Source organism: Acinonyx jubatus, chromosome A1, assembly GCF_027475565.1.
Source record: "Acinonyx jubatus isolate Ajub_Pintada_27869175 chromosome A1, VMU_Ajub_asm_v1.0, whole genome shotgun sequence".
Classification (NCBI taxonomy): domain Eukaryota; kingdom Metazoa; phylum Chordata; class Mammalia; order Carnivora; family Felidae; genus Acinonyx; species Acinonyx jubatus.
Window position 1 is genome coordinate 197,163,020 of NC_069380.1, and position 22,740 is coordinate 197,185,759.

The 22,740-nt window shown below is 40.0% G+C and overlaps 1 protein-coding gene across 5 annotated transcripts; it reads left to right on the top strand.

Moving 5' to 3' along the window:
- The first annotated feature begins 1,807 nt into the window (after positions 1-1,807).
- MOCS2 (molybdenum cofactor synthesis 2) lies at positions 1,808-22,412 on the top strand. 5 transcript variants are annotated; one of them, XM_053200775.1, is made up of 6 exons: positions 1,808-1,960; positions 2,972-3,093; positions 18,069-18,196; positions 18,726-18,876; positions 19,609-19,732; positions 22,296-22,412. In XM_053200775.1, the coding sequence occupies exons 1-6, from the start codon at positions 1,943-1,945 to the stop codon at positions 22,362-22,364; spliced, it is 612 nt and encodes a 203-aa protein (XP_053056750.1). In that variant the 5' UTR covers positions 1,808-1,942; the 3' UTR covers positions 22,365-22,412. The 5 variants fall into 5 exon arrangements, with proteins under 5 accessions (XP_053056750.1, XP_053056762.1, XP_053056769.1 ...); XM_015073709.3 differs by lacking the exon at positions 2,972-3,093 and adding an exon at positions 4,278-4,431 and having other exon boundaries at positions 1,864-1,960; XM_015073707.3 differs by lacking the exon at positions 1,808-1,960 and adding an exon at positions 4,278-4,431.
- The last annotated feature ends 328 nt before the right edge of the window (positions 22,413-22,740 follow it).

Consider the following 22,740-nt stretch of genomic DNA (forward strand, 5'->3'; position numbering starts at 1 on the left):
CACTTGGTGAATGTTATTCCATCCCTTTTCTCTGAGCATTAAAGTTCCATAGATATAATCGTTAAATGCAATAGTACTATGTACTATTTTTCTTTATTAGGTTTTAATTTTTACTTGAATTTAACAACAAAATTACTGAAGTGAAACTGAAGGAATTACAAACCATCAGATCATTATTTATTCACAAGATACAACTCCCCCTAAAAGATCCTTCTAAAATTCAGAAACAAAATTATGAAAAATATTCAGAGTCTTGAATCGATATTTTGTAACTACATTCCAATTTTGGGCAGTTTTATATAACTTTTTTTTTATCATGTCAATGTTATTTACATTTTATTCCATAACCATAATATCTCACAATTGACCTCTTTGTTTAATAACAATTCAAAAAAAATGTTTATTTTTGAAAGACAGAGCGCCAGCAGGGGAGGAGCAGAGAAAGAGGGAGACACAGAATCTAAAGCAGGCTCAGGCTCTGAGCTGTCAGCACAGAGCCCGATGCAGGCAGGGCTCCAACTCACGAACCCCGAGATCATGACTTGATCCGAAGTCAACTGATCGGTCAACTGAGTCACCCAGGCGCCCCTATTTAATAAAAATTTAAATGGATTAAAATCTCATCTTCAATTGCTTTGTTTTTACTGTTAACTTCTTTAATACTGAGTTTTTAGTTTCATTATTCGTTTGATTGACTGGATTTCTGCCTGACTATAAGGATGGCTGTTGAATATTGTATTTTTTTGAGTTTTTGCAGATTTAGGAGTATTAGGCTTTGGCCTTTTACAACACCCACGTGGCTCTATGCAACATTTTGGGTCATGCTTTTATTCTCAGCCTCTTTTAGATATCGCACCATCCTCTGGCATTAGATTTCACAGAGAAGTCTAAGGCCCTTGTCGTCATTCCCCTGTTTTCTGGTTTAGCAACTTTATAGGAATATATGTTGTGTTAGTTCTTGTCAATTTGTCCTGCTGTGGACTACCACCTGGTATCTCCAGCCTCATTTTCAATACTTCCTTGCAGGGGGCATGCCCACCTTGCCAACTGTTTGTCCTTCTATGACCTCATGATGCTGCTCTATATCCCTCTGACTTGGCACAGGTTAATGAAATTCCCTCATCCCTACCCTTACTCTGCCATTCACTGCTACTTATTCTAGTTGATTTAGCTCAAGCATGCCTTCTCGTGAAGATTTCTAGACTACATTTCTCAGGTGACCAGCCACCTTCCCCTTTCCACCCCCATGAAATGTTACATGTACTTTTGGTACACTGAGTTACCATTAATGGTTAATGACTGTGTCACATCCAGCACTGTGAGTCCCAAGGGGAGGGGCGCCTAACTTATAGCCACAAAACTATGTAAGCGGTTTAAAACAGAGATCTTGTTGATTAAAAAAAAAAAAATTGGAAAGGTTGAATGGATACATGGCAATTGGACACATTACTGAGCAGCTAGTAAACCGTAAAAGTGTAAATCTGATACAGTTCGAATACTCTGATAAGCTGAATGCTATGCCTTTAAGGGACATTAATCGTATACCGGACGTCGGGGTAGATAACGGGTGTCAAAGTCAAACCTACAGGTGAGTGAGTGGGAAAGCCGAACTTCCATAATGCAGGTGACAAGTGTCCAGTATAGTCCGGTGTTTGCTCTCCCGCACCTCGGTCTCTCATCTAAGATGAGTTTGAACGGCCAGCCCTTCCCCCATTTGGTGATACCTACAATTGAAGCTCGCCACCCCTCCCCACCAGAGAGTAACAATTGAATTTTTCTTTAAGCAGTCCGCGGCTCCAACGCAGGAAGGCGAACAGCAGCGCAGGGATAGTTTTGCGCATGCCCTGTAGGGGCGGAAAGAGCCATCAGGTTGCGCCTGCGCTCTCAGTCGACTTTACTCCGCCTCCGCGGCCGCGGTACCGGTTCAGGGAATCCTGGCGGGATGGTGTTGCGGTGCCAGGTAAGGGTGGGCGCCCTTCCAGATGCATGAGCCCCCTTTTCTTCCCTTCACAGACCCGGCCCTGCTCAGCCGGATCCCTGCCGAAACCACCTTGGTCGAATCTTACGTCCAGGGCCGCAACCACCACCACTAATGTGGCCCCGGCCGGGCTTCGGAGGCTTTGCTTGGGCTACCTTAACGAAGGTCAAGTTCTCTCGCGAACTCTTGGTCTCCGAGGTGCCGGCGTTAGAGATTTCTTCTAAAGGCACCCTCAGAACCTTTGCCTCCATGCTTCTCAGATTATACATTTTGGCGAAGACAGTTTTCAAATTAAAAATGCACTTAACTGAGAATTCTTGTAAAAAGAAAAAAAGGGGCTTCATATAAGCATTTGCAAGCCTCTGATTATTTCATAGAGAAAAATTTGCACAGTGGAACAGGTGGGTCATTTTACTTGGCCAGATTTCTTAGATACCAGGCTGACGGCATAGGTTTGTCCTAGGAAATACCAATTTATCTTGTATTTCAAACCCACCTGCTTTTACAAATGTCCGGGTTTGTGTGTTGCATAACTTAATCCTTTGCAGCTGGATTCAGTGTAATGTGGACTTGAATCAAAGGTCCTATGACAACTGTGAAAGACGTGTCTCGCTTTTTTTTGTTATTTATTTGTGTAATTTATCGCTTGACTCAGACATCTGTTCACCACTAAGGGTTTATAAAAGGTGCTATAATTTTATGTGGAATAAAGACTAACTTCATGGTTTTTAAGAAGATACCGTTAGGGTTTTAGTTGTGGCAAGCTTACATTCATAAAACTAAAAATCATCTGGAAATCAGTCTAAATTGTGCTTAAAACATAAAGCGTTTTCAAAATTTGAACTTGTACTTATACTAACATTTTTATGGGTGATTTAATTTTCTCTAACTGAAAATTGGTCTTTGATTCAAGTGATTGGAAAGCAATAGAGCCCACCGAGACAGAAAAGGTCTATTATGGTTATTGTTAAAGGCATTTTCTCTCCTTTTCAGGTTGAAGTGTTGTATTTTGCAAAAAGTGCTGAAATTGCAGGAGTTCGCTCTGAGACTATTTCTGTGCCACAAGAAATAAAAGCATTGCAGCTGTGGAATGAGATAGAAGCACGACATCCTGGGTAGTTAAAAATTTTAGAATGCTTATGATTAACAATTTTTAAATATTTAAAAATGAGTAAATGATTAGAGAAAAAAAGCTGATTTTTATTTCCATGCACAATTCAGAAAGGATCATTAGTTGTATTTTTCTGCAGCTACTCCAAAAATCTTAAATTCTGGTATCTAAAAATGCATAATTTCTTAAGGTTAAACGTATTTTACTAAAAAATCCACAGTGAGCTGGGATACTGCCAAAGGGACATGATTATATTTGCCTGTATGATTTACAAAATACTAAAAATGTGGATTCTGCATTTTTATAACATTAAATGAGATTGTTACAAATTAGGTTGAAAATGTGTGCTTTGAATTTTATGTCCTGCCCCTTCTTTAGAGAACTCAAAGCAGAAATTTCTAAGATTAAAAGAAAAATGAAAGATCACAGACCTTAGCTCCTGTTGAATTTGAGTTTTTGCAATGTTTAATATTTTTCTGGTTCTTGAAAATGTGTAATTTACTGCTGTGGTTCCTACCTCAAGTCCTTTTTGCAACAAAATGTAATTACAGCTTATTTAAAGGTGTTCTAGGAATATTTTGTCATTTAAATCTGTATAGATTTTTAACTAGGAAGTCTTAGTGTAATATAAAAGATCCTCCAAAGTGTGGGTTTATAAGAGAAAATTACTTCTTGATTTCATGTCTTTTAACTTGCTCTGAAAGTGTCCTGATAATCATTGAAATGAGGTGGGGCTTATGTTCTGCTTTACTTTTAACCTTTTACCTCTTGAGAGACACCTGGTTTTGTAGGAAAATTCTGAGATACACTTAGTATACTTGTATACTCAGAAGATCTCCTGGGGAGGGCACGTACTGATTAGAAAATTTCTTTTTCTCTTTCTTTTTTTTTTTTTTGACCTGGTCTCAATGTTGTCTAGTCTAGTATTTTGGGAGGGGGATTTGTTTAACTCCCCAAGGCACATAACCTCCATTAAAGAATTGTTAGCGTTTTACTGTGTACTTTGTGGTGAATAAGTAGGTTCTTCAGTGAGTATGTACTTTCTCTGCAGAGTGTGAATTGGCTTAATTAGTAACTTTGCAGGTGATGCCTCATGAAGTAATATTTATGGCTATTTTTAGTTGCAGCTGAAGAGATTGGAGATCTAACACTGCATTGATACTTCTAATTACGCTTTTTCCCCTTCAGATTGGCTGATGTCAGAAATCAGGTGATATTTGCTGTCCGTCAAGAATATGTCGAGCTTGGAGATCAACTCCTCCAGCTTCAGTCAGGAGATGAAATTGCCATTATCCCCCCCATTAGTGGAGGGTAGTACTCTTGAGCCACTTGGGTGTGTGAGGTATGTTTTTCTTAACCAGTCTTGTGGAGAAGGATCACAAAGACAATAGTATACTCTTGGTAAGTCTGCCTACACCAATAAAGAGTTAGTGCAGACAGACATGTGCATACCTGCCTTTCATCTCTGCATCTGTTCTCTTGTAAGCACTTTAATGTAAAGTCAGTTTGATATGTTCATTCTGTTGAATTCAGATGGTTTATGGAAACTATATTATGTGTCAGGCACAGCACTGGATGCTGGAGTATTAATATTCCTATTTTGCAGGAAGGAAAACTGAAATTCAGAGAAGTTAAAAACTTGTCTACACTCACATAGCTAAGAGGTGGCAGAGCCAACATTTGATTTCAGATTATTGGATTCTCTGTACTTTTTCACAAAGATGCTTATTAATCCAGGAAAATAGCCCTCTTGGGCACAGAGAAATGTGGAAAAATTGCATAGCCAGAAAGTGAAAAGATCACTGTGCTTAGTAAGAAAGCTTACCATTTTCCAGGTAGAAAGAAACAGCTTTATTATGATAGCTGTGTTGCAGGTAGCTCTGGGACCCACTGCGTCTTGCCATCTTTACAAATAATCTAGAAATTAATGATTATCTTCAATTAAAGAGTTTTGGCGAGTTAGGAATGAAAGAAAGCTTTCTTAGTTTAATAGGGCTTTTCTCCAGAGTCAAGAGTAAATACCATACTCATTGGCAAAATCTTGGCCTCACTAAAGAACGAAGCGTACCCAGGATTCCAGTTTTTTTTTTCACCTGTTTTTTCCTCCACTTTGCTGGAGAGCAGTGCCCCAAAAAGTGAGGAATATATATTGCAAAGCAAATTGCCCACAATAATGATAAAGACTGGATCTTTCTTAGTCCTCCTGTTTGGAAATAATGGAATTTCTTGATTTGTATCTCAGTTTTACTTGGAAACTGGTCACCATATCACTACCATGATTTTAGAAAAATGGCATTTTTCAGAGTTTGGAATTTATTCAGAAACAGTATGCTGCCATTAAACTGTGTGTGTGTGTATGTATGTGAGAAAGAGAGATGGGAGTTCTCTGGAAATAGGAAGATTACTTAACAGCATTGTGTATTGTTTGAAGGTGTCTGAAAGGATTTGTGACATGGTTTTATTTATTTATTTTTTAATATAATTTATTGTCAAATTGACTAACATATTAGTGTGTAAAGTGTGCTCTTGGTTTTGGGGGTAGATTCCCATGGTTCATTGCTTACACACAACACCCAGTGCTCATCCCAACAAGTGCTCTCCTCAATACCCATCACCCATTTTCCCCTGTCCCCCAACCCCCTATCAACCCTAAGTTCTCTGTATTTAAGAGTCTCTTACATTTTGTATAAGAGGGAGTCCCTCTCTCTCTCTCTATTTTTTCCCCTTCTCTTCCCCCAAGGTGTTCAGTTAAGTTTCTCAAGATCCATATATAAGTGAAAACATATGACATCCGTCTCTGAGTGATGTATTTCACTGCGCATAATAGCCTCCGGTTACATCCACATTGCTGTAAATGGCATGATTTCACTCTTTCTCATTGCTAAGTAGTATTCCATTGTATATATAAACCACATCTTCTTTATCCATTCATCAGTTGATGGACATTTGGGCTCTTTCCATAATTTGGCTATTGTTGAAAGTGCTGCTATAAACATTGGGGTACATGTGCCCCTATGAATGACACTCCTGTATCCTTTGGATAAATTCCTAGTAGTGCTATTGCTGGGTCATAAGGTAGTTCTATTTTTAATTTTTTGAGGAACCTCCACACTGTTTTCCAGAGCGGCTGCACTAGTTTGCATTCCTACTAACAGTGCAAGAGGGTTCCCGTTTCTCCACATTCTCGCCAGTATCTGTTGTTTCCTGAGTTGTTAATGTTAGCCACTCTGACCGTTGTGAGGTGGTATCTCAGTGTGGTTTTGATTTCTTTTTCCCTGATGATGAGTGACATTGAGTGTCTTTTCATGTTTCTATTGGCCATCTGGATGTCTTTGAAAAAGTGTCTACTCATGACTTCTGCCCATTTCTTCGCTGGATTATTTGTTTTTCGGGTGTTGAGTTTGGTAAGTTCTTTATAGATTTTGGATACTAACCCTTTATCCAGTATGTCATTTGCAAATATCTTTTCCCATTCCGTTGGTTGCCTAGTTTTGTTGATTGTTTCCTTTGCAGTGCAGAAGCTTTCTGTCTTGTTGAGATCCCAATCTCAACATTTTTGCTTTTAATTCCCTTGCCTTTGGAGATGTGTTGAGCAAGAAATTGCTGTGGCTGAGGTCAGAGAGGTTGTTTCAAGCTTTCTCATCTAGGGCTTAGATGGTTTCCTGTCTCACATTTAGGTCTTTCATCCGTTTTGAGTTTATTTTTGTGTATGGTGTCACAAAGTCGTCTAGTTTCATTCTTCTGCATATTGTCCAGTTAGTTCTCCCAGCACCATTTATTAAAGAGACTGTCTTTTTTCCATTGGCTACTCTTTCCTGCTTTGTCAAAGATTAGTTGGCCATACATTTGTGGGTCCAATTCTGGGGTTTCTATTCTATTCCATTTGTCTATGTGTTTGTTTTTGTGCCAATACCATACTGTCTTGGTGATTACAGCTTTGGGGTAGAGGCTAAATTCTGGGATTGTGATGCCTCCTGCTTTGGCTTTTCTTTTTCAATATTACTTTGGCTATTCAGGGTCTTTTGTGGTTCCATACAAATTTTAGGATTGTTTGTTCTAGCTTTGAGAAGAATACTGGTGCAATTTTGATTGGGATTGTATTGATTGTGTAGATTGCTTTGGGTACTATTGACATTTTAACAATATTCTTCCAGTTCATGAGCACAGAATGTTTTTCCATTTCTTTGTGTCTTCTTCAGTTTCCTTCATAAGTTTTCTATGGTTTTAGCATGCAGATTTGTTATATCTTTGGTTAGGTTTATTCCTAGGTATTTTATGGTTCTTGGTACAATTGTAAATGGGATCAATTTCTTGATTTCTTCTTCTGTTGCTTCATTATTGATGTGAAGAAATGCAACCGATTTCTCTACTTTGATTTTGTACCCTGTGACTTTGCTGAATTTGTGTATCAGTTCTAGCAGCCTTTTGGTGGTCTTTCAGTTTTCCATATAGAGTACCATGTCATCTGCAAAAAGTGAAAGTTTGACTTCTTGTTTGCCAGTTTTGATGCCTTTTGTTTCATTTTGTTGTCTGATTGCTGAGGCTGGGACTTCCAACAATATGCTAAACAACAGCGGTGAGAGTAGACATCCCTGTCATGTTCCTGATCTCAGGGGGAAAGCTCTCAGTTTTTCCCCATTGAGGATGATATTGGCCATGGGCTTTTCATATATGGCTTTACAATATTTAGGTGTGTTCCTTCTATCCCTACTTTCTTGAGGGTTTTTATGAAGAAAGATGCTATATTTTGTAAAATGCTTTTTCTGCATCTATTGACAGGATCATATGGTTCTTATCCTTTCTTATACTAATGTGATGTATCACATTGATTGATTAGCGAATATTGAACCAACCCTGCAGCCCAGGAATGAATCCCACTTGATCATGGTGAATAATTCTTTTTACATGCTGTTGAATTCAATTTGCTAGTATCTTGTTAAGTTTTTTTTGCATCCATGTTCATCAGGGATATTGGCCTGTAATTCTCCTTTTTTGTGGGGTGTCTGTCTGGTTTGGGAATCAAGGTAATTCTGGCTTCATAGAATGAGTCTGGAAGTTTTCCTTTTGTTTCTATTTTTTGGAACAGCTTGAGAAGGATAGGTATTAACTCTGCTTTAAATAAACTCTGGTAGAATTCCTCTGGGAAGCCCTCTGGCTCAGGACTGTTATTTGTTGGGAGATTTTTGATAACTGATTCAATTTCTTCACTAGTTATGGGTCTGTTCAAATTTTCTATTTCTTTTTGAGTTTTGGTAGTGTGTGGGTGTCTAGGAATTTGGCCATTTCTTCCAGGTTGTCATAGTATTCTCTGATAATTGCTTGTCTTTCTGAGGGATTGGTTGTGATAAATCCATTTTCATTCATGATTTTATCTGTTTGGGTCCTCTGTCTTTTTTTTTAGAAGTCTGGCTAGGGATTTATCAACTTTGTTTATTTTTTCAAAAACCAGCTCTTAGTTTCATTGATCTGTTCTACTCTTTCTTTGGATTCTATATTGTTTATTTCTGCTCTGATCTTTATTATTTCTCTTCTGCTGGCCTTGGGGTGTCTTTGTTGTTCTGCTTCTAGTTCCTTTAGGTGTGCTGTTACATTTTGTATTTGGGATTTTTCTTGTTTCTTGAGATGGCCTGGATTGCAATGTATTTTCCTCTTAGGACTGCCTTTGCTGCATCCCAAAGGCTTTGGACTGTTGTGTTTTCATTTTCATTTGTCTCCATATATTTTTTAATATCTTTTTTAATTTCCTGGTTGACCCATTCATTCTTCATTTTTTTAAATATGAAATCTATTGTCACATTAGTTTCCATACAAAACCCAGTATTCATCCCAACAGGTGCCTTCCTCAATACCCATCACCCACCCTTCCGTCCCTCCCACCCCCCATCAACCCTCAGTTTGTTATCAGTTTTTAAGAGTCTCTTATGTTTTGGCTCCCTCCTTCTCTAACCCCCCCCTTTTTTTTTATTTTCTTCCCCTCCCCCATGGTCTTCTGTTTCTCAGGATCCACATAAGAGTGAAAACATATGGTATCTGTCTTTCTCTGTATGACTTATTTCACTTAGCATAACGCTTTCCAGTTCCATCCATTTTGCTACAAAAGGCCATATTTCATTCTTTCTCATTGCCACGTAGTATTCCATTGTGTATATAAACCACAATTTCTTTATCCATTCATCAGTTGACGTACATTTGGGCTCTTTCCATAATATGGCTATTGTTGAAAGTGCTGCTATAAACATTGGGGTACAGGTGCCCCTATGCATCGCACTCCTGTATCCCTTGGGTAAATTCCTAGCAGTGCTATTGCTAGGACATAGGGTAGATCTATTTTTAATTTTTTGAGGAACCTCCACACTGTTTTCGAGAGCAGCTGCACCAGTTTGCATTCCCACCAACAGTGCAAGATGGTGCCCATTTCTCCACATCCTCGCCAGCATCTATAGTCTCCTGATTTGTTCATTTTAGCCACTCTGACTGGCATGAGGTGGTATCTGAGTGTTTTGTATTTTGTGGTATATGAGTGTTTGTATTATGACTTGTATTTCCCTGATGAGGAGCGACGTTGAGCATCTTTTCATGTGCCTGTTGGTCATCTGGATGTCGTCTTTAGAGAAGTGTCGATTCATGTTTTCTGCGCATTTCTTCACTGGATTATTTGTTTTTTGGGTATGGAGTTTGGTGAGCTCTTTATAGATTTTGGATACTAGCCCTTTGTCTGATATGTCATTTGCCAATATCTTTTCCCATTCTGTTGGTTGCCTTTTAGTTTTGTTGATTGTTTCCTTTGCTGTGCAGAAGCTTTTTATCTTCATGAGGTCCCAATAGTTGGTTTCTGCTTTTAATTCCCTTGCCTTTGGGGATGTGTCAAGTAAGAAATTGCTGTGGCTGAGGTCAGAGAGGTTTTTTTCTGCTTTCTCCTCTAGGGTTTTGATGGTTTCCTGTCTCACATTCACATCCTTTATCCATTTTGAGTTTATTTTTGTGTATGGTGTGAGAAAGTGGTCTAGTTTCAACCTTCTGCATGTTGCTGTCCAGTTCTCCCAGCACCATTTGTTAAAGAGACTGTCTTTTTTCTATTGGATATTCCTTCCTGCTTTGTCAAAGGTTAGTTGGCCATACGTTTGTGGGTCTAATTCTGGCGTTTCTGTTCTATTCCATTGGTTTCTGTGTCTGTTTTTGTGCCAATACCATGCTGTCTTGATGATTACAGCTTTGTAGTAGAGGCTAAAGTCTGGGATTGTGATGCCTCCCACTTTGGTCTTCTTCAAAATTACTTTGGCTACTCCAGCTTTCTTTTGATTTCCAGTAGCATGATATATAGTTCTCCATCCCCTCACTTTTAATCTGAAGGTGTCCTCAGGTCTAAAATGAGTCTCTTGTAGACAGCAGATAGATGGGTCTTGTTTTTTTATCCATTCTGATACCCTATGTCTTTGGTTGGAGCATTTAGTCCATTTACATTCAGTGTTATTACTGAAAGATATGAGTTTAGAGTCATTGTGATGTCTGTAGGTTTCATGCTTGTAGTGATGTCTCTGGTACTTTGTGGTCCTTGCAACATGTCACTCACAGAATCCCCCTTAGGATCTCTTGTAGGACTCGTTTAGTGATGATGAATTCCTTCAGCTTTTGTTTGGGAAGACCTTTATCTCTCCTATTCTGAATGACAGACTTGCTGGATAAAGGATTCTCGGCTGCATATTTTTTCTGTTCATCACATTGAAGATTTCCTTCCATTCCTTTCTGGCCTGCCAAGTTTCAGTAGATAGGTCTGCCACTAGTCTTATGGGTCTCCCTTTATATTTTAGAGTGTGTTTATCCCTAGCTGCTTTCAGAAGTTTCTCTTTATCCTTGTATTTTGCCAGTTTCACTATGATATGTCGTGCAGAAGATCGATTCAAGTTACATCTGAAGGGAGTTCTCTGTGCCTCTTGGATTTCAATGTCTTTTTCCTTCCCCAGATTAGGGAAGTTCTCAGGTATGATTTGTTCAAGTACACCTTCAGCCCCTTTCTCTCTCTCTTCCTCTTCTGGAATTCCTGTTACACGGACATTGTTCTGTTTGATTGCATCACTTAGTTCTCTAATTCTCCCCTCATACTCCTGGATTTTTTTTAATCTCTCTTTTTCTCAGCTTGCTCTTTTTCCATAATTTTATCTTCTAGTTCACGTATTCTCTCCTCTGCCTCTCCAATTTGAGCTGTGGTCGCCTCCATTTTATTTTGCACCTCATTTATAGCATTTTTTAGCTCCTCCTATTTCTTAGTCCCTTGATCTCTGTAGCAATAGATTCTCTGCTGTCCTCTACTTTTTTCAAGCCCAGCGATTAATTTTCTGACTATTATTCTAAATTCTTGTTCCATTATATTGCTTCAATCGTTTTTGATCAATTCGTTAGCTGTTGCTACTTCCTGGAGTTTCTTTTGAGAAGAATCCTTCCATTTCGTCATTTTGGATAGTCCCTGGGGTGGCGCAGAACTGCAGGGTACTTCCCCTGTGCTGTCTGGAGTAACTTGTGTTGGTGGGCAGAGCCACTGTCAGACCTGCTGTCTGTCCTCAGCTCACCGCTGGGGTCACAGTCAGACTGGTTTGTACCTTATCTTCCCTTCTCCCAGGGGCAGGACTCACTGTGGAGTAGTGTGCCCCCGTCTGGGCTGCTTGCACACTGCCAGGCTTGTGGTGCTGCTTTGATGGGATTTGGCGTGTTAGCTGGGGTGGATCTGCAAGGTGCACAGGGGTGGGAGGGGCAGGCTTAGCTAGCTTTGCTGTCGGTGGTCACCTGCAGGAAGGACCCTTCAGCACCTGGAGGGAGGCAGACCCATTGGAGGGATGGATCCATAGAAGCACAGCATTGGGTGTTTGCTCAGGGCAAGCAAGTTCAGTGATGGGAACTGGTTCCCTTTGGGATTTCGGCTGGGGGATGGGCAAGGGAGATGGCACTGGCCAGCGCCTTTGTTCCCTGCCGAGCTGAGCTCTGTCTTCCAGGGCTCAACACCTCTCACCCCCGTGTCCTCTTGCCCTCCCACTCTCTGAGCAGAGCTGTTGACTTATAACATTCCAGATGTTAAGTCCTGCTGGCTGTCAGAACTCATGGAGTCCGGCCCCTCCGCTTCTGCAAGCCAGACTTCAGGGGCTCTGCCTTGCCAGGTGGGCTGCCCCTCCACTGCCCCGGCTCCCTCCCGTCAGTCTGTGTAGCATGCACCGCTTTTCCGTCCTACCCTCTTCCGTGGGCCTCTTGTCTACACTTGGCTCCGGAAAGTCCGTTCTGGTAGTCTTCTGGTGGTTTTCTGGGTTATTTAGGCAGAGATGGGTGAAATCTAAGTGATCAACAAGACGAGGTGAGCCCAGTGTCCTCCTGTGCCACCATGTTCACACCCATTCATTCTTTAGTAGGATGTTCTTTAACCTCCATGTATTTGGAGGTTTTCCAAACTTTTTCCTGTTGTTGATTTCAAGTTTCATAGCGTTGTGATCTGAAAATGTGCATGGTGTGATCATTTCTTTTATATTTATTGAGGGCTGTTTTGTGATCCAGTATGTGATCTATCTTGGAGAATGTTCTGTGTGCACTCGAGAAGAATGAATATATCTGTCAGGTCCATCTGGTCCAGTGTATCATTCAGGGCCAGTGTTTGTTTATTGATTTTATGTCCGGATGATGTGTCCATTGTTGTAAGTGGAATATTAAAGTCCCCTGCAGTTACCACATTCTTACCAATAGGATTGCTTATGTTTGTGATTGTTTTATATGTGTGGGTGCCTCTGAATTGGGTGTATAGACATTTATAATTGTTAGCTCTTCTTGATGGATAGACCCTGTAATTACGATATAATGCTCTTCTTCATCTCTTGTTACAACCTTTAGTTTAAAATCTAGTTTGTCTGACACAAGTATGGCTGCTCCAGCTTTCTTTTGACTTCCAGTAGCATGATAAATGGTTCTCCATTCCCTCACTTTCAATCTGAAGGTGTCCTCAGGTCTAAAATGAGTCTCTTGTAGACAGCAGATAGATGGCTCTTGTTTTCTTATCCATTCTGATACCCTGTGTCTTTTGATTGGAGCATTTAGTCCATTTACATTCAGTGTTATTATTGATATGAATTTAGAGTCATTGTGTTATCTGTAGGTTTCATGCTTGTAGTGATGTCTCTGGTCCTTTGTGGTCTTTGCATCGTTCCACTCACAGAGACCCCTTAGGATCGCTTGCGAGACTGGTTTAGTGGTCATGAATTCCTTCGGTTTTTGTTTGTCTGGGAAAACCTTTATCTCTCCTTCTATTCTGAATGACCAGCTTGGTGGATAAAGGATTCTTGGCTGCATATTTTTCCTTTTCAGCACATTGAAAATTTCCTGCCACTCCTTTCTGGCCTGCCAAGTTTCAGTAGATAGGTCTGCTACTATCCTTACGTGTCTACCCTTATAAGTTAAGGCCCGTTTATCCCTAGCTGCTTTCAGAATTCTCTCTTTATCTTTGTATTTTGCCCGTTTCACTATGATATGTTGTACAGAAGATCAATTCAAATTATGTCTGAAGGGAGTTCTCTGTGCCTCCTGGATTTCAGTGTCTGTTTCCTTCCCCAGACTGGGGGAAGTTCTCAGCTATGATGTGTTCAAGTATCCCTTCCACCCCTTTCTCAGTCTTTTCTTTTTCTGGAACTCCTATGATAGGGATACGATTACGTTTCATTGATTCAGTTAGTTCTCTAATTCTCCCCTTGTGGTCCAGAATAGTTTTATCTCTTTTTCTCAGCTTCATCTTTTTCCATATTTTTATCTTCTGTTTTACTTATTCTTCTCTCTGCCTCTTCAGTCCTCACTGTTACTGCCTCTATTTTATTTTGCACCTCATTTATAGCAGTTTTAAATTCATCATGAGTATTTTTTAGTTCCTTGATCTCTGCAGCAATAGATTCTCTGCTGTCTTCTATATTATTTTCAAGCTCAGCGATTAATCTTATGACTATCATTCTAAATTCTTGTTCAGTTATATTGTTTATGTGTTTTGATCGATTCTTCAGCTGTCATTTCTTCCCGGAATTTCTTTTGAGAATTATTCTGTTTCATCATTTTGGCTAGTTTTCTTTTCTTTCTCTCTTTTTATTGATCAAAGTCTATTGTAAATTTCTTTTTTTTTAATTTTATTTTTAATTTTTTAAAATTTACATCTGAATTACTTACCATATAGTGAAACAATGATTTCAGGAGTAGATTCCTTAATGCCCCTTACCCATTTAGCCCATCTCCCCTCCCACAACCCCTCTAGCAACCTTCAGTTTCTTCTCCATATTTATGAGTCTCTTCTGTTTTGTCCACCTCCCTGTTTTTATATTATTTTTGTTTCCCTTGTGTTTTGTCTCTTAAAGTCCTCATATGAGTGAAGTCATATGATTTTTGTCTTTCTCTGACTAATTTCACTTAGCATAATACCCTCCAGTTCCATTCATGTAGTTGTAAATGGCAAGATTTCATTCTTCTTGATTGCCGAGTAATACTCCATTACACACACACACACACACACACACACACACACACACGCCACCTTTTATTTATCCATTCATCCATCAGTGGACATTTGGGCTCTTTCCATACTTTGGATATTGTTGATAGTGCTGCTGTAAACATAGGGGTGTCCCTTCAAAACAGCACACCTGTATCCCATGGATAAATGCCTAGTAGTGCAATTGCTGGGTGGTAGGGTAGTTCTAGTTTTAGTTTTTTGAGGAACCTCCATACTGTTTTCCAGAGTGGCTGTACCAGCTTGTATTCCCACCAACAATGCAAAAGAGATCCTCTTTCTCTGCATCCTCACCAACATCTGCTGTTGCCTGAGTTGTTAATGTTAGCTATTCTGACAGGTGTAAGGTGGTATCTCATTGTGGTTTTGATTTGTATTTCCCTGATGATGAGTGATGTTGAGCATTTTTTCATGTGTTGCTTGGCCATCTGGATGTCTTCCTTGGAGAACTGTCTATTCATGTCTTTTGCCCATTTCTTCACTGGATTAGTTGTGTTTTGGGTGTTGAGTTTGATAAGTTCTTTATAGATTTTGGATACTAACCCTTTATCTGATATGTCATTTGCAAATATCTTCTCCCATTCTGTCGGTTGCCTTTTAATTTTGCTGATTGTTTCCTTCGCTGTGCAGAAGCTTTTTATTTTGATGAGGTCCCAGTAGTTCATTTTTGAATTTTGGCTAGTTTTCTGTCCCTTGTGTGTTTTAAAAGCTTGTTATGTGGCCTGCACCTGTGAGCACTACTATATTAAAGAGGGATCATACATTGTCCAGGGCCTGGCCCTTTAGGAGCTGTTTTTTAGAGTGTTACTTGCTCTCTGTTGTTGTGACTCTGGTTGCTTTTTCTCCCTACTCGTAGTGATCCTTTGGACCCTCCACCACGTGTGCTTTGATTTGTTCGTTGAAGTAGCCCTCGAAAAGAAAACAAAGAAACAAATACAAAAAGACAAAAAGCATCAGCTATAGCAAAACAACGGGGTTGAGGCATTGTTGATGGGAGAGGTCTTATCCCATACAAAGAGAGAAATGACAGCGGCGGGGAAGAAGAAAAGAAAAGTGAGCAGGCAGAGAAACTCTACAGCTTATTCCAGAGAGAGAGGAAAATGAAGAGATATAGAACAGGTTTAAAGAGAATAGATTAAATATGTCTGCTTAGATAAACCAACAACCAGAATAACCAGACTACAGGAGAGAAGAAATAAGAAGGAGAAAAGGAAGAAAAATAAATAAATAAAATATATAATATATACGTATATAATAAGAATTGTCCAAGAATTAAATCAGGCAGTGCAATACCGCTGGCTGCCTTGGAACTGGTGGCAGTGCTGATCTGGAGGAGCAGCTCTCTGGTTTGTTAGTGTCAATCCCGCTTTGGTGGATACACAGTTACCAGGTATGGAGGGGCATGGTTTGGTGTAGGCGGCTCCCGCCTCCACTGTGGGGCCCGCAGACCGATCCATGAGGACCCATCTTGGTGGTGATGGGGAGAAAAATGGCAACACCCACAGTCTCTGCTCCGTCATCCGGCTGTCCCAAACCACTCTGTTCAGACCATGTTTGCAGTGCTGCAGAAGGCAGTTTGTTCTGCTCCCCCGACCCCATGCCTCCCTGGCGCTCGGCTGGGACTTAAACCCCGATGTTTTACAGATTCTCTCTCCATACACCTGGGATCTGGGGAAGTGCCACTCGGTGCCACCGATATATGGCTTATGGCTGGTGGGCGCAGGCAGTCTTTGTCCTTTGAAAGGTTATATACCTTCTTCCCACAGCACTCCAGGAAGGGGATTGCTTTCTCCCACTGCGGACTGTGCCTCTGAACTAGTTACTGAGCCTGGGGAAAGCCCCGCAGTTAGAGATTGGATCTTTCTCCCTCCCGGTCTGTGGTTTTTCTCTTGTTCAGATACAGTCCTAGGCTTCCCCAGCCTCTGTTTCTCTTCCCTTTGTCTCTCTGCAGAGGGGATCCCTTCCCTCCATGCCTACACAGCCTGTTTTCTCTCTTCCAGTTTGCAGTCACGCATCTGTGGCCTGCCAGGTTGTCCCCGTGGGTCCCTGGAGACATCTTTCACTCTGCAGCCCTGACTCTTGGAATTCGAAGTCCTTTGGCCTTAACGCTGCTGTGTTTGAGAGACAAGGGAACTTTGGTCCCCCTACTACTACACCATGTTGGATCCCCTCCCTAACATGTGGTTTTAGAATCCACATCCTTACAGAATCAAAGTGGTAGGAATTTGGTATGGTTTGACGTTCACAGACCATGTTCAGGTTACATGTAAGTTATTGTAAGAAGCTCAGCTGCCATGTACAGGAGGTTGAAACATCCTGGAACCCAGTGGAATGTGAATATTTGTGCTTTTCTTTCTTTCCAGTAGCTGGAAGTATAGGAAAAAAGACATTGGATTTAGTGGGATTCCTTGGTTGGAACCACATTGAAGGAGTGCTTAACTCCCCTGAGCCTTCTCTCTCTTGCCTTTCATTGTGAATGAAATCCCGCAGGATTTATGATTATATCCAGACTCCTCATCCGGCAAGACCCAGCCCACGTGCCCACCCTCAGCCCATCTGTTCTCTCCCTCACATCCTGAGCTCCAGCCTCCCTGCAGGTTCTGGAGGCTTTGTATTTGCCATTCCCTTTCTCTGCCTGGGGGTCTGTTCTTCTGTTTCTTTACAGGCTGCTTTCTTTCAGGTCTCACCTCTCTATAGTATGTCTTCAGAAAGGCTTTCTTTGACCCTCTTAAATAGCCCCTTCCCCAGCACCCATGCTCTGTCTCAGAACCCTGTTTATTTTTATAAGTTACCCCTATTTATATTTTTTGTTTATTGCTTTGTTTCTCCCATTCCCATATAGGTGCCCTGAGCACAGGAGGCAGGTTTTTTGTTCCCTGGTCCTTGTCTAGTGTGTGGGGTTAGTCACTTAGTGAGAATGTAATAGATGCTTGATAAATGAAATGAGAAATGCATGGCAGAGGACTTTGTAGGACATCTGGTGATAGGCACGCAGTTCATTTCCTTATTTCCTCAGTTACTTAACTGGGATTATGTCCGGTTATGAAATGAACTGAGTTCCTGTGGAGTCACCATTGCTTCTGTTCTCCCTCTCTCCCTTTTGGATAAAGAAAAAACCAGTTCTAGGTGTGGTGCATGGTGATGTAGTGATCAGAGGTGACGTGTGTGTGGCTGAAGGTGTCGATGTATGACCTATACCACGATAGGAGATAAGAGTAGCAATTCCAGAATTTGGAATAAAGTGGCATATGAGGTAGATTACAGTTCCTTTTATATATCCTGCTTGATTCATTGGGAATATTTATAAATATGTTGAGTTTTGCTCAAATTTTACACTTATTTTTATCATTCAGTTCAAACCATGACTTCTATCACATGTAATGTACAAAAACTATAAATTGAAACACAGTGAGTTCGGTGTTTTGCCTGTAGTACCAATGTTAAGGTTTGTTAATATCTTCCAGGAAAGATATGAATGAAATTGAAGAGAAATCTAAAGATATAATAAAATTCACTGCTGAGAAACTCTCCATAGACGAAGTCTCACAGTTGGTGGTTTCTCCACTCTGTGGTGCAGTATCCCTGTTTGTAGGTAAGTTGTGATTTTCACAGTGTGGGTTGACTGCATAAGACAATAGAAATCAGCAAGTGTTTTCCATGCTCAGTGTTAATAGAGGATTTTAAGATACTAAGAGCAGTAACCCATGGTGGGTAGACCCTTTTTAATTTTTATTCAGATTCAAACCAACCTGTGTTAAAGGCATTAAAAGAGTAGAATAAGAGTCATTATTTTCAAGGAGAATTCTGTATGTTCCAAATATTGAGGGGAAAAAATGGTGGTGATACTAACTTAATGATAGTCCTGGGAGCATAATGTTTCCCATCCTGGTTTGTCCTATGAGTATTTTTGATAACATTTGCCTCATTAGCGACATTGTATTTCCTCATCTTTATGATAATTATTTTTTGGTTTTCTAACCAAATGTTTGTTTTTAGAAAATTTGAAAGCAATTTGTAGGCAAATTGGTGTGCTGCTGAAATAATCCTTTTTTCTATTAATGTATTATTTCCGTTGTAAGGAAACCTTAATATTTTTTCTTTTTCTTTCTTTTTTTTTTTAGGGACTACAAGAAATAACTTTGAAGGGAAAAAAGTCATTAGCTTAGAATATGAAGCATATCTACCAATGGCGGAAAATGAAATCAGAAAAATTTGTAGTGACATTAGGCAGAAATGGCCAGTCAAACACATAGCAGTGTTTCATAGACTTGGGTATGATTTCCTTTAGCAATTAAATAGTTAATTGCATTTGTTTTCCATCGTGCTGATTTTAATTCTGGAATCGTCTGTAGGAATCCTATATTAGCATGAGAGGAAGGTTTGTGTATTATTCTGGCAGACAGTGGATAGCACCTCAAGGGCTGTTCGTTTCATTGTAACATCTGGAGAGTGCCTGATGCTAAAACAAAGTCCAAATGTGCCAAACTCTAAAAGGCCTTGTGCAGACACAAGGCCTGTGCTAATGTGTGCTAAAGTCCTTGAGGCCTTTTAAGAATTGTTTTATAGTCTGGACTCTATTTGTATGATAAGTCTGTTAATAGATTTTTTTTAATGTAGTGCCTTTGAAGGTCATTAAATTAGTTGCCTGTTTATACCACTAAGAAGAGTGGAGTTCTAGACTTTAAAAAGAGCCCAGCAATTGAGACTCCATTTCTGTTATATTACATTAGATGTTATTTTGTTATTAAAAACTAAATTTCATCAATTCTATTCTTTAATATTTGTTTCTGCTTAATATGCTAACAAATTAGGCACAACCTCAGCATCCCCTCTGCTGAATGCAAACAGGATAAATTACTGTTTTTTAATTAACCTGAAGTTTAAAGTAGAACTGGATATTTAGTTGTAAGAATGCTTTACTGGAATTTTTTTTTCATGTGTTTAATATCCTTTAACATGTGGATTCAGAAGAGATGGCAGTTTTTCTTCTTCATTTTGTTAAAGCTTAGTTCCAGTGTCGGAAGCAAGCATCATCATTGCTGTGTCCTCGGCCCATAGGACTTCATCCCTTGAAGCTGTGAGCTATGCCATTGATACTTTAAAAGCCAAGGTGCCCATATGGAAAAAGGTAAGGAAATATCTAATTTTGCCATTTGGACATGGTTTTTCTCACAAATTGTTTAAAAGATAAGGAATGAGATTACATGTAGAACTTGTATTCTAGGGTCTTCCCTGACTCTAGAATCATGTTTTCTTTATCTGAAATAGTATTTATGTAATATCTCCTTTCCAAAGTTTGTTAAACATGAAAAGTACATGCCCCCAAAGAAATGCATGGCACAGATTAGGCCTCAATAGTTGGTAACAATTGGAATTCCTTGTCTGGACTTTTCCATTGGTTCATATATGAATTCATTCACTTTGGATTAGAATTCCCTTGAGTTAGTCCTGTGGAGAGTGATAATAATGCACAGCTGTTCAGCAATAGGTAAACAAGATTTCTCAAGGCAAAAGAGCAAGCAACAGTCTAGAATTTCTTCTTAGGAAAAAAGAGTGGGGTATTGCCTCTTTGGAGAAAATGCATAGTGAGTGGATTTTCAAACATAAATAGGAAATTCTAGCTCGTTTTCTGTCAACACATCAAACCAATCAGTAAGAGCGAATCTCTGGTTAAAGAGGACATTCTGAAGGGATGAAAAGACCCAACTCCTTAAGTTCTTCCATGGTGTAGTAACAGTAATAGTGGGGTTGTTCTGAACTCTCAAACTTGTAATTGCCTTTAAGAGTCTAGAATCGTCCACAGCATTTTGGCTGGGTAGCAAAGCCAAGGAGGGAATTAACATCTCAGATCAGAGAGCAGAGCGTGTCTTTCCTAGGAGCCTGCTGGCTCCGGTTGTGGTAGAGATGAACAAATTGGACTCTTACACAGGACCTATGAAACCCAGTGACCATGTTTTCTGAATAAAAACTGAAACTGGGGTGCCTGGGTGACTCAATTGGTTAAGCGACCAGCTTCGGCTCAGGTCATGTTCTCACAGTTCGTGAGTTCGAGCCCTGCATCGGGCTCTGTACTGACAGCTCAGAGCCTGGAGCCTGCTTCCGATTCTGTGTCTCCCTCACTCTCTGCCCCTTCCCCACTCATGCTCTGTCTCTCTCTCAAAAATAAAGTTTAAAAAAATTTTGAAATGAATGAAAACTGACACCTGTTCTTATAAGGGGATACTTTGGGATTTGAAGATAGGATTTGTGACAGAAAACAGTCTCTGTGAAGCTCAGCTGTGGTGGCTTTGCTTTGAACAAAGCTGCCACCATTTTGATAGACTACATGAGGCAGTCTCCTGAATAGAGTGAGTCAGGGAGAGCATTCTCCATTGAGTTGTGAATCTGGGTGGCAGAGGTAGCTTTTTTTTTTAAATTAATTTTAATTTAATTTAATTTTTTCAGATAGTACAAGCAGGGGAGAGGGGCAGAAGAAGAGAACCTTTTTTTATTTTTTAAATGTTATTTATCTTGAGAGAGAGAAAGAACACATGCATAGGGGAGGGACAGAGAAGGAGAGAGAGAGAGAGAGAGAGAGAGAGAATCCTAAGCAGGCTCTGTGCTATCCGCGCAGAACCCAACAATCCATGAGAGCATGATCTGAGCTGAAATCAAGAATCAGATGCTTAACCTGCTGAACGACCCAGGTGGCTTAAGAGAGAATCTTAAGTAGGATCCATGCTTAGTGCAGAACCCAACGTGGGACTTGATCCCATGACCCTGGGATCATGATCTGAGCCCAAATCAGAAATCAAACACTCAACCACCTGAGTCATCAGGCACCCCAGTTGCTCTCCTTACCAAGGGGAAAGAATGGACAGCCTGCTCATAGAAAGTAGATGAGAGAGTAGGTCCCTGGAATAAGAGGGTGGGCAGGATTGGGGCATCCTCTCATCTTTATACTTCAAGGTCTAGCTGAGCTTTCTGTTTACTTTTCTGTCTGTAGAGGTTGAGAGGGTATATACAGTGTTCAGAGGAAGGTCGAATTTGGATTTCTGTCCCTCAGAAATAGGATTTGACTGGAGATTGAGAAGAAAGATTGATACATTCTTATTCCCCTCCCTTCCGAGTATCATCTCAATTCGTGTCGGGTTCTAGTCCCACCTGTGCTTTGAGATCATCGGTGAAATAGCCGGGTAGGCAGGTAGGTGGGGCACACACTTACAAAGCAATTGTCAATTGTCTCTAGGGTAGAGCCCAAACCTGCTTAAGAACTTCTGTGGGTGGTCACTTAATTTCACACCTAGTGGAAATATCCCATCAGCCTGTGGAAAAGCATATATAGAAATGCTGAAGTAGATGTGTTTGGAAAGAAAAAACTGTTTAAAATTATTAAAGACCTTGCATCTTCCCTGTGTAACCTTGCTCAGGCTGTCTCCTGACATGGTCCCAAATGGAATTGTTTATTCCATTCTGTAGTTGTACCTTGCCTTGTTAAGTCTTCATGTCAGTGTTTCTCCCACTGGATTGGGGTCCTTAAGTGGAGGGAACAGGTTTATTCAGTTTTCTCCTTTCAGTGCCTCAAACAAATGTTTATTGGATTGTTGGAAGAGTAGCAGATTTAACTAGATTCATTTACCTGAATTTTTCTGATGCAGCTGAATTTATTAAGCCACTCTGTTTTGAATACCTGTTATGGTTCTGTTTTTCAGGAAATGTATGAAGAATCATCATCATCTTGGAAAAGAAACAAAGAGTGCTTTTGGACAGCCAGTGATTAATTCACACATTTTTTTTTAGAGAACTAAAATTAAACTTGGTAAACTGTCTTTAATCACATTTTGATTTTTCTTTTCTAGAAGTTAAGCTAGTTTACTGAAACACAGTCTCTTGTGTTACACCAGTGGGACAAAAGGGAGAAAAAAAAATGAGTGTTAGGATGGAGGCTTATGCAGGAGCCACAGATAGAGGAAAGACGTCAGGGAAAAAATGGTAGAGTAAATTTAAATGTGAGGAAAGATGCCTGTGGTAGACACACCATTCCATGAAGTAGGAAATTCAAATTACTTATATTTTTTTTTCAATGAGAAGCAAAATGAAAGCATTTTATTTTCTTTGAAAGTAATAGTAGATGGTCAGTGAGTGAAATATTTTGTG